We start from the raw sequence: 11,001 nt of genomic DNA on the forward strand, positions 1-11,001 counted from the left end.
GGGAACTAGATTCACATCCCACATTGAGTCCATATGCCGAAACTAAGACCCAGCACAGCCTAAACAAATAAACAAAATATTTTTTCAAAAACCTACAAGTGTACATAATTACATATTGACTCTGTGTATGAATTTCATACATAGAATATGAAGGACTTTTTTCTTCTTTCTTCACTAAAATAGTATGGTTAGTCATTATAGAATGAGAAGATTGCACTAGAAATCTGAAAATTGGGTTCCTATAGTTAATCAAACATGCCAGGCTGTTTTGGGTCAGTTCCTTTGCAGAAACTACTCCCTGTCAAACACATCCTTTCCAAAAACCTGCTCTGGACTACCTATAAATTCCTCTGTAACTTTCTAATTTGATTACTTCTATATGGCATGAGTTTGAACAAACTCCAGGAGACGGTAAAGGACGGGAAAGCCTGGTGTGCTGCAGACCACAGGGTCGCAAAGAGTCAGACACAGCTGAGTGACTAAACACTAACAACAACAATATGGCCACCTGTATTATCCTGTGATCATTTTCTATACATGACAGTCTCCTTTAGTTGACTGTGAGCTTCAGGAAAGCAGAGACCAGGCTACGCTCATTTTGGCAGCCCAGCCATTATCATGAGCAACAAGGAACAAGTGCCAGGAACAGCAGGAACTCTACTTCGCTCTCTTTTTTTTTAATGTGTATAAGTTTATAATAAATAAGAATAAATTTTTTAAATGTATTCTGGTCCCCGTCCTCTCCTAACAACTGTCCTAAACCCTACCCCCACCCTGGGAAGCAGGGAGAGTCATTGAGCCAGAGAACCACCTGCTGGGGGGTACCGACGTGGGCAGCAGCCTCATGCAGCAGTTGGAGTACAGGCTGGATGCAGGTGCCCGGTGCAGGGGGTCGGAACTTGAGAAAGTCAAGAAGAATGTCTACTGGGCATGGAGTATGTACAACCCAGCATGTAAAGGGTTTCAAACATGCAAAGGAAGAAAAACTGAATAAATCTGTGATGGTGGTCTGGAATTGGAAGAATCGGTATGAATTCATGGTTTTCACTATACAGAGCGATATAGATAGATGATAAGTAGGTAGTCATATAAGTAAATGTGTGTGTGTGTGTGTGTACACTGTCTAACTCTACCAAGTGAGGGGCTTAGGAGCAGGGACACGCCAGTTTCCATACCTACTGCCCAGATCATGGCTTCTAAACACCATTATCCACTGAAAAAAACATTCCTTGGAGAAAGAGCTGACTCTAGTGCTGGGACAGGGAAAGTATTGAAAGTGAAACTGTAGTCACTCAGTAGTGTCTGACTGTTTGCAACCCCATGAACTGTATGTAACCCACCAGGCTCCCCTGTCCACGGAATCTCCAGGCAAGAATACTGGAGTGGGTTGCCATGCCCTTCTCTGGGCAATCTTCCCAACCCAGGAATTGAACCCGGGCATCCTACATTTCAGGCAGATTCTTTACCATCTGAGTCACCAGGGGAAGTATTGGGTTGGCTAAAAAGTTCATTTGGGCTTTCCCATAAGATGTTATGGAAAAATCAGAACAAACTTTTTAGCCAATCCAATATAAGAGAAGCCTGGAACACCTTGTTAAGCCAAAAAAGACTGAAGTACTTCAAAAATAATGAGACACGTTAAAAAGAGAGAGGAGCTAGCATGAACAGAATCCCATTAGCAAAACCTCAACAATTTCAATATTAAATAATAATAGTAAAAACTACAACCCATTTGAAAAAAAATAGGAAACCTCAAATGTATACTAATATAAACAAACATAAACAAATAGAAAACTTGCAGAGAAACAGGATACTTAGTTTCAAAGTACCACAATACAAAAGACATGAATTAGGAAGGTTAAAGTAACTTTACAGTGGCGAAGCCTAGGAGACAACACCTTAATCGAATGATCAAACTGAACATCAATAATGAGACAAATCAATATCATGGGCTACTTAACAGGATGCAATGAGAAGTACACAGCATCATTCCTGTGAAATTCCTGCCAAGGATACATAATCTAAATCTAACCACAAAACAAACACGGCAAAAAGAAACAGAGGAACATTCTATAAAACAACTGGCCTCTGTACTGCGAAAGTCAACAAAACACTAAGCAATCATTTCAGCTTGAAGACAACTAAAGAGGCATGACGATTCGAGGCAACACATGATATTAAAATGAATTTTTTTGAACTAAACAAACATTATTTGGACAACTGGCTAAACTTGAAGTTTGTGGGTTGGATGATAATAATAAATTTATGTTAAAAGTTTTCAATTTGAGGACCACAGTGTTGTTGCAGTCTTTGAGGAAACTGCCCTTGTTGTTGTTGCTGTTGTTCAGTCACTCAGTTCCATTCAGTGCAGTCGCTCAGTCGGCAACCCTATGAATCGCAGCACGCCAGGCCTCCCTGTCCATCACCAACTCCCGGAGTTCACTCAGACTCACGTCCATCAAGTCGGTGATGCCATCCAACCATCTCATCCTCTGTCGTCCCCTTCTCCTTCTGCCCCCAATCCCTCCCCAGCATCAGAGTCTTTTCCAATGAGTCAACTATTCGCATGAGGTGGCCAAAGTACTGGAGCTTCAGCTTTAGCATCATTCCTTCCAAAGAAATCCCAGGGTTGATCTCCTTCAGAATGGACTGCTTGGATCTCCTTGCAGTCCAAAGGACTCTCAAGAGTCTTCTCCAACACCACAGTTCAAAACATCAATTCTTGGGTGCTCAGCTTTCTTCACAGTCCAACTCTCACATCCATACATGACCACTGGAAAACCCATAGCCTTGACTAGACAAACCTATGTTGGCAAAGTAATGTCTCTGCTTTTGAATATGCTATCTAGATTGGTTATAACTTTCCTTCCAAGGAGTAAGCGTCTTTTAACTTCATGGCTGCAATCACCATCTGCAGTGATTTTGGAGCCCAAAAAAATAAAGTCCGACACTGTTTCCACTGTTTCCCCATCTATTTCCCATGAAGTGATGGGACTGGCTTGCCATGATCTTCGTTTTCTGAATGTTGAGCTTTAGGCCAACTTTTTCACTCTCCTCTTTCACTTTCATCAAGAGGCTTTTAGTTCCTCTTCACTTTCTGCCATAAGGGTGTCCAAACCTTTGTGATCCCATAAACTGCAGCACTCCAGGCTTTCCTGTCCGACACTGTCTCCCAGAGTTTGCTCAAACTCACCTCCATTGAGTTGATGACACCATATCTCATCCTCTGTCATCCCCTTCTCCTCAGCCCTCAATCCTTCCCAGCACCAGGGTCTTTTCTAATCAGCTGGCTCTTCATATCAGGTGGCCAAAGTACTGGAACATCAGTTTTAGCATCAGTCCTTCCAATGAATATTCAAGGTTGATTTCCTTTAGGATTGACTGGTTTGATCTCCTTGAAGTTCAAGGGGCTCTCAAGAGTCTTCTCTGTTATGGTAACTCATTTAAGGTACAGTTTAGGCACAACTATCTAATTTCTTTAAAAGACAAAAATAAATGGAAAGTAACAGTATATCACATTTGCACTTATTTTAACTGCAGCTTGGCTCAATGCAGCTAGCCATCGGACCTAGTTCTGTGAAGGCAGGGACTCCCTTTGTCCATGTTGTATCCCTAGAGCCCAGGTAATGTCAACCAGCTCACAACTGCTACTCAATAATGACTTTTGGATGAATAAATGTATTTCATAAAATACAAAATTCCATCTTGCTTTTTGGTTTAGCAACTAATCCAAAGCTGATCTCCTTTATCTGTATTTTAAGCAAACAAATTGCCTTGTCTGTTCTGACTTGAATTACAAAAAATGTTTCTACAGAGCAAAACAGTTTTCTCAGTAATCTTGGCTCCTGATCATTTCAATTATAAATATATGCCTAAAACAATTTTTTTTACTGCAAAACAGGAAATTCATACAATTGTCCCCATCTTGTCTCAGCTAAAAATCAGTTTTCAAGGAGTTTTTTTCTTTTTTTTTTTTTCTGTTTTTCAGAAATCTTTGAAAATTGCCTTTCTGTACACAAGAGCTTGGCTTCCCCAATAGGTCAGCAAGTAAAAGTCTTCCTGCAATGCAGAAGATGCAGGTTCGATCCCTGGGTCAGGAAGATCCCCTGGAGAAGGGAATGGCAACCCACTCCAGTACTCTTGCCTGGAGAATTCCATGGACAGAGGAGCCTGGCGGGCTATAGTCCACAGGGTTGCAAAGAGCTGGACATGATTCAGCATACAAGCACATACACAAGAGCTTGCAGATATACCAGCAGACAGCAGAGAGATCCTTCGAAGTCACCTAATACAACACTCCCACTTTCCAGATGTCCCCAAAGAATATCACATTTGGAAGGAAGCCACATTGCCAACATACTTCATAAGCCTCTTGAGATCTCTTTGAAGACAGAATTAACAAAACTGAATTTTAATGATATTCAGAAAAAAAGAAAGTAGAACATCACTCAAACTTCCATGTGGCTCTAGAGGTAAAGAACCCACCTGCCAATGCAGGAGATGCTGGAGACGTGGGTCGATCCCTGGGTCAGGAGGATCCCCTGGAAGAGGGCATGGCAGCCCACTCCAGTGCTCTTGCCTGGAGAATCCCATGGACAGAGGAGCCTGGTGGGCTACAGTTCATGGAGTCACAAAGAGTTGGAGATGACTTAGCAACAAAAGAATAACAATAACAAAGGGCCAAAGGTGTACCACAGAAATATAAAGATTATAGTTAGATAGACTATCTCTTTTTCTTTGAGCAGTGTTGGCTGTAAGTGGGTAGGTGACAGTTATGTTTTCCTATGAAGAAGGCTTGACTAGTTTGGAATCAAAAGGAAAAAGAACCTTAGAGCTGGTCTAGCTTTTGAGCAGCCTGTAGCTTTGGCCAAGGTCCTTGCTTTCTTGAGTGTGGCTCCTGGGCCTACAGCGTTAACATTAGGTGACAGCTCATTAGAAATACAAATTGAGATCTCAATGAATCAGAAGCTCTGGACATGAGGCCAAACCATTCCAGTGGTTCTGAAATGCACTCAGGTTTGAGAACCATAGGTCAATCTATAATCTAATTATAATCAAGGTGTGAAGTGAAAGTCACACAGTCGTGCCCAACTCTTTCCAACCCCTTGGACTATACAGTCCATGGAATTCTCCAGGCCAGAATACTGGAGTGCATAGCCTTTCCCTTCTCCAGGGGATCTTCCCGATCCAGGGATCAAACCCAGGTCTCCCACATTGCAGGCGGATTCTTTACCAGCTGAGCCACAAGGGAAGCCCAAGAATACTGGAGTAAGCAGCCTATCCCTTCTCCAGTGGATCTTCCCAACCCAATAAAGGATTAAAAGTTCATTTCTTTAAAAAACGTTAGTGTTTATTTCAAAAGACTAAGGCACTAAGTAATATACTGCATAAATTAATACTGAATGATTTTTTCCCACTACATAAATATTTCAAATAATTTATTTTAGCATTTTAGACTAAATCTCTGTCTGGATTAATGATTAATACCAGTGAAGGAAAAACACCCAAGAAATATATCTGATGTTATTTAAACAAAGAGAATAAAACAAAACTATGATCATTTAAATAGCTGCATAAAAATTACATGTACTATTATTCTACATAGCAATTGGTTTTTGTTTACAAAAATCAATTTTTCTATAGTTTCTATGCAGCAATTGTTTTTCTTTTGTCTATACTGTTATTTTTCAACAAGAAATGGACATGATTCTAATTCTTGCAAATAAAATTAAAATTTTCTATGTCAGTTATAACTCAAGGAAAAAAAAGCAAAAAAATGGTTTAATTGTGCTTCTTGAAAGAAAAACTTCTATGTTTTGGTGAAACAATAGTGCATCAAATGGTAAACAGAGTCACAGCCATACCCTGAAGATACCAAGGTGACTAAGGCCTATGCCCACTCTTATCCTCCATCCATCATCTCTCTGGATCTTTCAATCTAGGAAACTCCTTTTTTCACTAAAGTCCACATTTCAAAGATACAACTAGAGTTTAAAATATAACCTACTAAAGGGCAGTGAGTAAAGGTGACTCAGTGTGGTGAGGAAATCACCTGCCTTCATAAAGACAAGCTTCTACCGTTTGACAAAAGTTCTGAACCATCTCATGAAATCCAAGCTGTTTAATGAGAACAATCACTTTAAGAGAGAAAGTACCTAATTTTCACAAAATTGGCCCCTAAAAATAGAATTTTCCTTATACTATTGTATACTTACTTGGCATATTGTGAGTACTATTATATACTTTTTGTTCGTACCTAGTAAACTATTATATACCTTATACTTACTATATATGTGGTGTATAATCGTTTACTGCTGTTGCTAAGTCTTTTCAGTCGTGTCTGACTCTGTGCGACCCCATAGACGGCGGTCCACCAGGCTCCCCCGTCCCTGGGATTCTCCAGGCAAGAACCCTGGAGTAGGTTGCCATTTCCTTCTCCAATGCATGAAAGTGAAAAATGAGAGTGAAGTCGCTCAGTCGTGTCTGACTCTTAGCGACCCCATGGACTGCAGCCCACCAGGCTCCTCCATCCATGGGATTTTCCAGGCAGGAGTACTGGAGTGGGGTGCCATTGCCTTCTCGCTTACTAGGTACTCACAAATAGTATGTGTGCGTGTGTAAGTCACTTAGTCGTTTCCGACTCTTTACAACCCCATGGACTGTAGCCCACCAGGTTCCTCTGTCCATGGAATTCTCCAGGCAAGAATACTGGAGGGGGTCACCATTTCCTTCTCCACACAAACAGTGTATAATAGTAAGTATATGGTATACAATAGTTTACTAGGTGCTCACAATGTGTCAGTTAACACCCTCTCATTTAATCCCCAAATCACTTTATGAGACAAGTACTACTATTATAATCATTTAACAGATTAAGAAATTTAAGCAGAGTAAGTTATTTGTCCAAAGTCACACAGCTAAAGTGAAGATTCTGAATACAGATAAGCAAGCGATCATACTTAAACTAAGATCCCTAACCTTTGGCTCCATCATGGTTTTGCTATGTCTGAATTACAAATTTTTCACATTCAGGAAAATCAAAACTAGGTTTTCTTGCCAGAAATATTTGATAATATCAATGAAATGAAATAAATGGCAAAATAATCCAAGCATTTTTAGAAATCATTGTACCTCTAAAATCATACAATTTCCATTAAGTTATATAATCCAAGAACGGACTATATAGTGCCAGGTGGCGCTAGTGGTAAAGAACCCGCCTCACAATGCAAGAAAACATGAGATGCAGGTTCGATGCCGGGTAGGGAAGATCCCCAGGAGGAGGCAATAGCAACCCACTCCAGTACTCTTGTCTGGAGAATCCCATGGACACAGGAGCCTACACTCAGTAGTGTTACAGAGTCGGACACGACTGAAGTGACTTAGCATACAGCACATAGTCCAGAGACCTGACAACTTTTTCAACAGTACGACCACTCTGGACATAGAGCTGTGCCAACAATAACCCATGGAAAGCCAGCATTAAATAGCGCAAGGTAATTTTAATACGGAACGGAGGTTTTCATCTGGTTTGTTTGCGGGTCTTTGGGTTTTTTGGTTACTGCTGTTGTTCTTTGCAACCAGGTGAACGAATGAGCTGAAAGGCCAAAGTCGAATCCCTTTCGATTTCTTCCACCGCTTATAAATATAAGGCTCGTGAGTCAAGACTTGCAGGGTCCACGTGCCCAAGGGTTCAATCTCCTGGATTGCTGCCCCCGCGCCTGCGCCACCCGACCGGTCTAGCACTCGCCTCCGGGATCCCTGGCCAGGGCACCGAGCGCCGCAAGGCTGGAGGAAGCAAGGGATCGAGACCAATGGAAAGGAGAGGGAGCGATTGCGGGCCCTTACCGAGCTCCGTGCCCTGCTGGTGCGCCGACATGTCGAAGAGGCCGCAGCACAGCTGGCTCCCGGAGCCCGCCTCTGTACTGCCCTTCCTCCTTCCTCCAGCTCCTGCTTCGCCCCTCCCCTGCGTCGCCATACCACGCCCCTCTTCCGCCAGGCCACGCCCATCTAGGGGCGGGACCACTGAACAGCCCGGGATGGCTGGAACGTGACTCCCTTGACTGAAGAGAAAATCGCACCGCCTACCCCCACTCTGTCCTCTCCGCTAGGCCCAAAACTCCAGTACTAACTCCCGCAAATCATGCTGCGAGAACTCGTCGTCAAATACTTCAGTTACCGACTGCACTGAACAAAAAGCATTTTGAAACTTTTCCCGGATTACAAAACAAGACGGGAGAAGTTCTTCCCAGTTACTGTTAGCAGAGCTCTGCGGCCAAACACCTGAAAGGGCATCCGTGGTTCCCGAACTTTTTAAGGGCCACCAACCTGCACGCCAGAGTCCCCCAAGTCCTGTGACTTCTAACCTAGGCTTCCTGAAGAGAAGCAGCTCTGTGGTCTGAAAAACCAGGGGGCTTAGGAATGGGCCTCAGATTTGCTCTGAAAGCAGTTAAGTGTGACTCTGGCCATAACTGCCTTTTTTAGCTTCGTTTTCCTCATCTGTAAGAAAGCACCTTGACATCTTGGAGCTCTAAAGCTCTGATTCTGTGAATTTTTTCAGCCTGACTTTTTTATGACCTGGAGGGTTAAGTTAACTGGAGTAACTCAGCACAGGCTATTGATCAGCTCCGTACTCACCATCAGAGACAGCTCCACTCTGATGAAAAAGGGAAAACTTAGTTACAGTTTGTTTACCATGAGCCAGTTACTAGTCTAGGTACTTTCAGAGAAATGATAGCAGTGGAGTCTCAGAACAATCCCGCCAAGCATGTACTATATTCTCCATTGTTGTACGTAGAGACATCAAAGTTATGAACAGAGAGATCCTGGCGTAGTGGAAACTGCATGTGTGCTCCCTCCTGTCCGACTCTCTCCGACCTCATGTGTTGTAGCCAGCCAGGCTCCTCTGTCCATGGAATTTTCCAGGCAATAATATTGGAGTGGGTTGCCATTGCCTTTTCCAGGGAATCTTCCCCACCCACGTCTCTTGCGTTGCCTGCATTGGCAGGCAGATTCTTTGCTGAGTCAACCAGCAAGACCAGTGGAAAGTGAGCAGACTTCAAATGGGTCCAATTCCTTAATACACCAGCAATTCCATCTAATGACTAGCTGATTCTAAGAATGTTACTTCCTGTAAAATACAGATGATCAAAACAGATTTAACTTGCAAAGTTGTATGTGTGTAAAGCAGTAATGCAATACACATTATGGCACATAGTAGGGGCTCAACAAGTGGAAACTGTTAATGTTATTGTCAGCTCCACACAGTAACTATAGGCTTCATAGGAAAAGTAATTCCAGTCTTTTCCCTCTACATGGAACTGCCTCTCATCCTTGTCAGCCCAAAGCCATTGCTGAACATTTTCGATGTGCCTACATCCCATGCAGACATAAAAGAGCATTTTTTAAATCTTTTATTTATTTCATTTTTTGGTTGCCGTAGAACTATATATTGTCACCCTGCTTATTTAACTTATATGCAGAGTACATCATGAGAAACGCTGGGCTGGAGGAAGCACAAGCTGGAATCTAGATTCCTGGGAGAAATATCAATAACCTCAGATATGCAGATGACACCACCCTTATGGCAGAAAGTGAAGAAGAACTAAAGAGCCTCTTGATGAAAGTGAAAGAGGAGAGTGAAAAAGTTGGCTTAAAATGCTACATTCAGAAAACTAAGATCGTGGCAGCCAGTCCCATCACTTCATGGCAAATAAATGGGGAAACAGTGACAGACTTTATTTTGGGGGGCTCCAAAATCACTGCAGATGGTGACTGAAGCCATGAAATTAAAAGACACTTGCTCCTTGAAAGAAAAGCTATGGCCAACCTAGACAGCATATTAAAAAGCAGAGACATTACTTCACTGGCAAAGGTCCATCTAGTCAAAGTTATGGTTTTACCAGTAGTCATGTATGGATGTGAGGGTTGGACTGTAAAGGAAGCTGAGTGCGGAATAATTGATGCTTTTGAAGTACGGTGTTGGAGAAGACTCTTGAGAATCCCTTGGACTGCAAGGAGATCCAACCAGTCCATCCTAAGGGAGATCAGTTCTGAGTGTTCATTGGAAGGACTGACGTTGAAGCTGAAGCTCCAATACTTTGGCCACCTGATGTGAAGAACCGACTCTTTTGAAAAGACCCTGATGGTGGGAAAGATTGAGGGCACGAGGAGAAGGGGACAACAGAGGATGAGATGGTTGGATTGCATCGCCGACTCAATGGACATGAGTTTGAGTAAACTCCAAGAGCTGGCAATGAACAGGGAAGCCTGGCGTGCTGTGGTTCATGGGGTTGCAAAGAGTCAGACACAACTGACCAACTGAACTGAACTGAACTGAGGACTTCGTTGCTGTGCATGGACTTTCTCTAGTTGTAGCAAGCAGGAGCTACTCTTCTTTCTGATGTGCGCACTTCTCATTGCACTGCCTTCTCTTGTTGCAGAGTACAGGCATTATGCACGCAGGCTTCAGTAGCTGCAGCACACAGCCTTCGGTATTTGTGGTGCATGGGCTTAGCTGCTCCATGGCATATGGGATCTTCCCTGACCAGGGATCAAACACATGTCTCTTACATTGGCAGGCAGATTCTTAACCACTGGACCACTAGGTAAGTCCTGTGTAAGAGTATTTTACCTATTTTTATCTTCACCCTGAAAGCCCGGAGCTAGCCTAGCACTCAAAGCTAGACCACCGCGCTCCCCAGTAGAATATAATACAGTTTTACAGAACACCAACATCAGCCAAGGCCACTGGACCCATGATAAATACAAGATCACTTGTAATCATCAGTTCAGTTCAGTCGCACAGTTGTGTCCTACTCTTTGCGACCCTATGGACTGCAGCATGCTAGGCTTCCCTGTCCATCATCATCGCCCGGAGTTTACTCAAACTCATGTCCATTGAGTCAGTGATGTCATCCAACCATCTCATCCTCTGTCGTCCCCTTCTCCTCCTGCCCTCAATCTTTCCCACCACCAGGGTCTTTTCAAATGAGTCGGTTCTTC

At 42.9% G+C, this 11,001-nt stretch overlaps 1 protein-coding gene across 5 annotated transcripts in view; it reads right to left on the minus strand.

The window, feature by feature from the left end:
- The window catches only part of DERA (deoxyribose-phosphate aldolase), a 127,541-nt gene extending 119,561 nt beyond the window's left edge, over positions 1–7,980 (minus strand). For 3 of the 5 annotated variants that reach the window (XM_060413363.1, XM_004006820.6, XM_060413361.1), the window contains exon 1: positions 7,846–7,980. In XM_060413363.1, coding sequence (XP_060269346.1) covers positions 7,846–7,975 — 130 coding nt within the window. In that variant the 5' untranslated portion in view covers positions 7,976–7,980. Of the gene's footprint in view, positions 1–3,193; positions 3,472–7,845 lie in introns of those variants that run through there. The other 2 variants (XM_060413362.1, XM_060413364.1) reach the window with 2 other exon arrangements.
- Positions 7,981–11,001: the final 3,021 nt, after the last annotated feature.

Source organism: Ovis aries, chromosome 3 (assembly GCF_016772045.2).
Source record: "Ovis aries strain OAR_USU_Benz2616 breed Rambouillet chromosome 3, ARS-UI_Ramb_v3.0, whole genome shotgun sequence".
Lineage (NCBI taxonomy): Eukaryota > Metazoa > Chordata > Mammalia > Artiodactyla > Bovidae > Ovis > Ovis aries.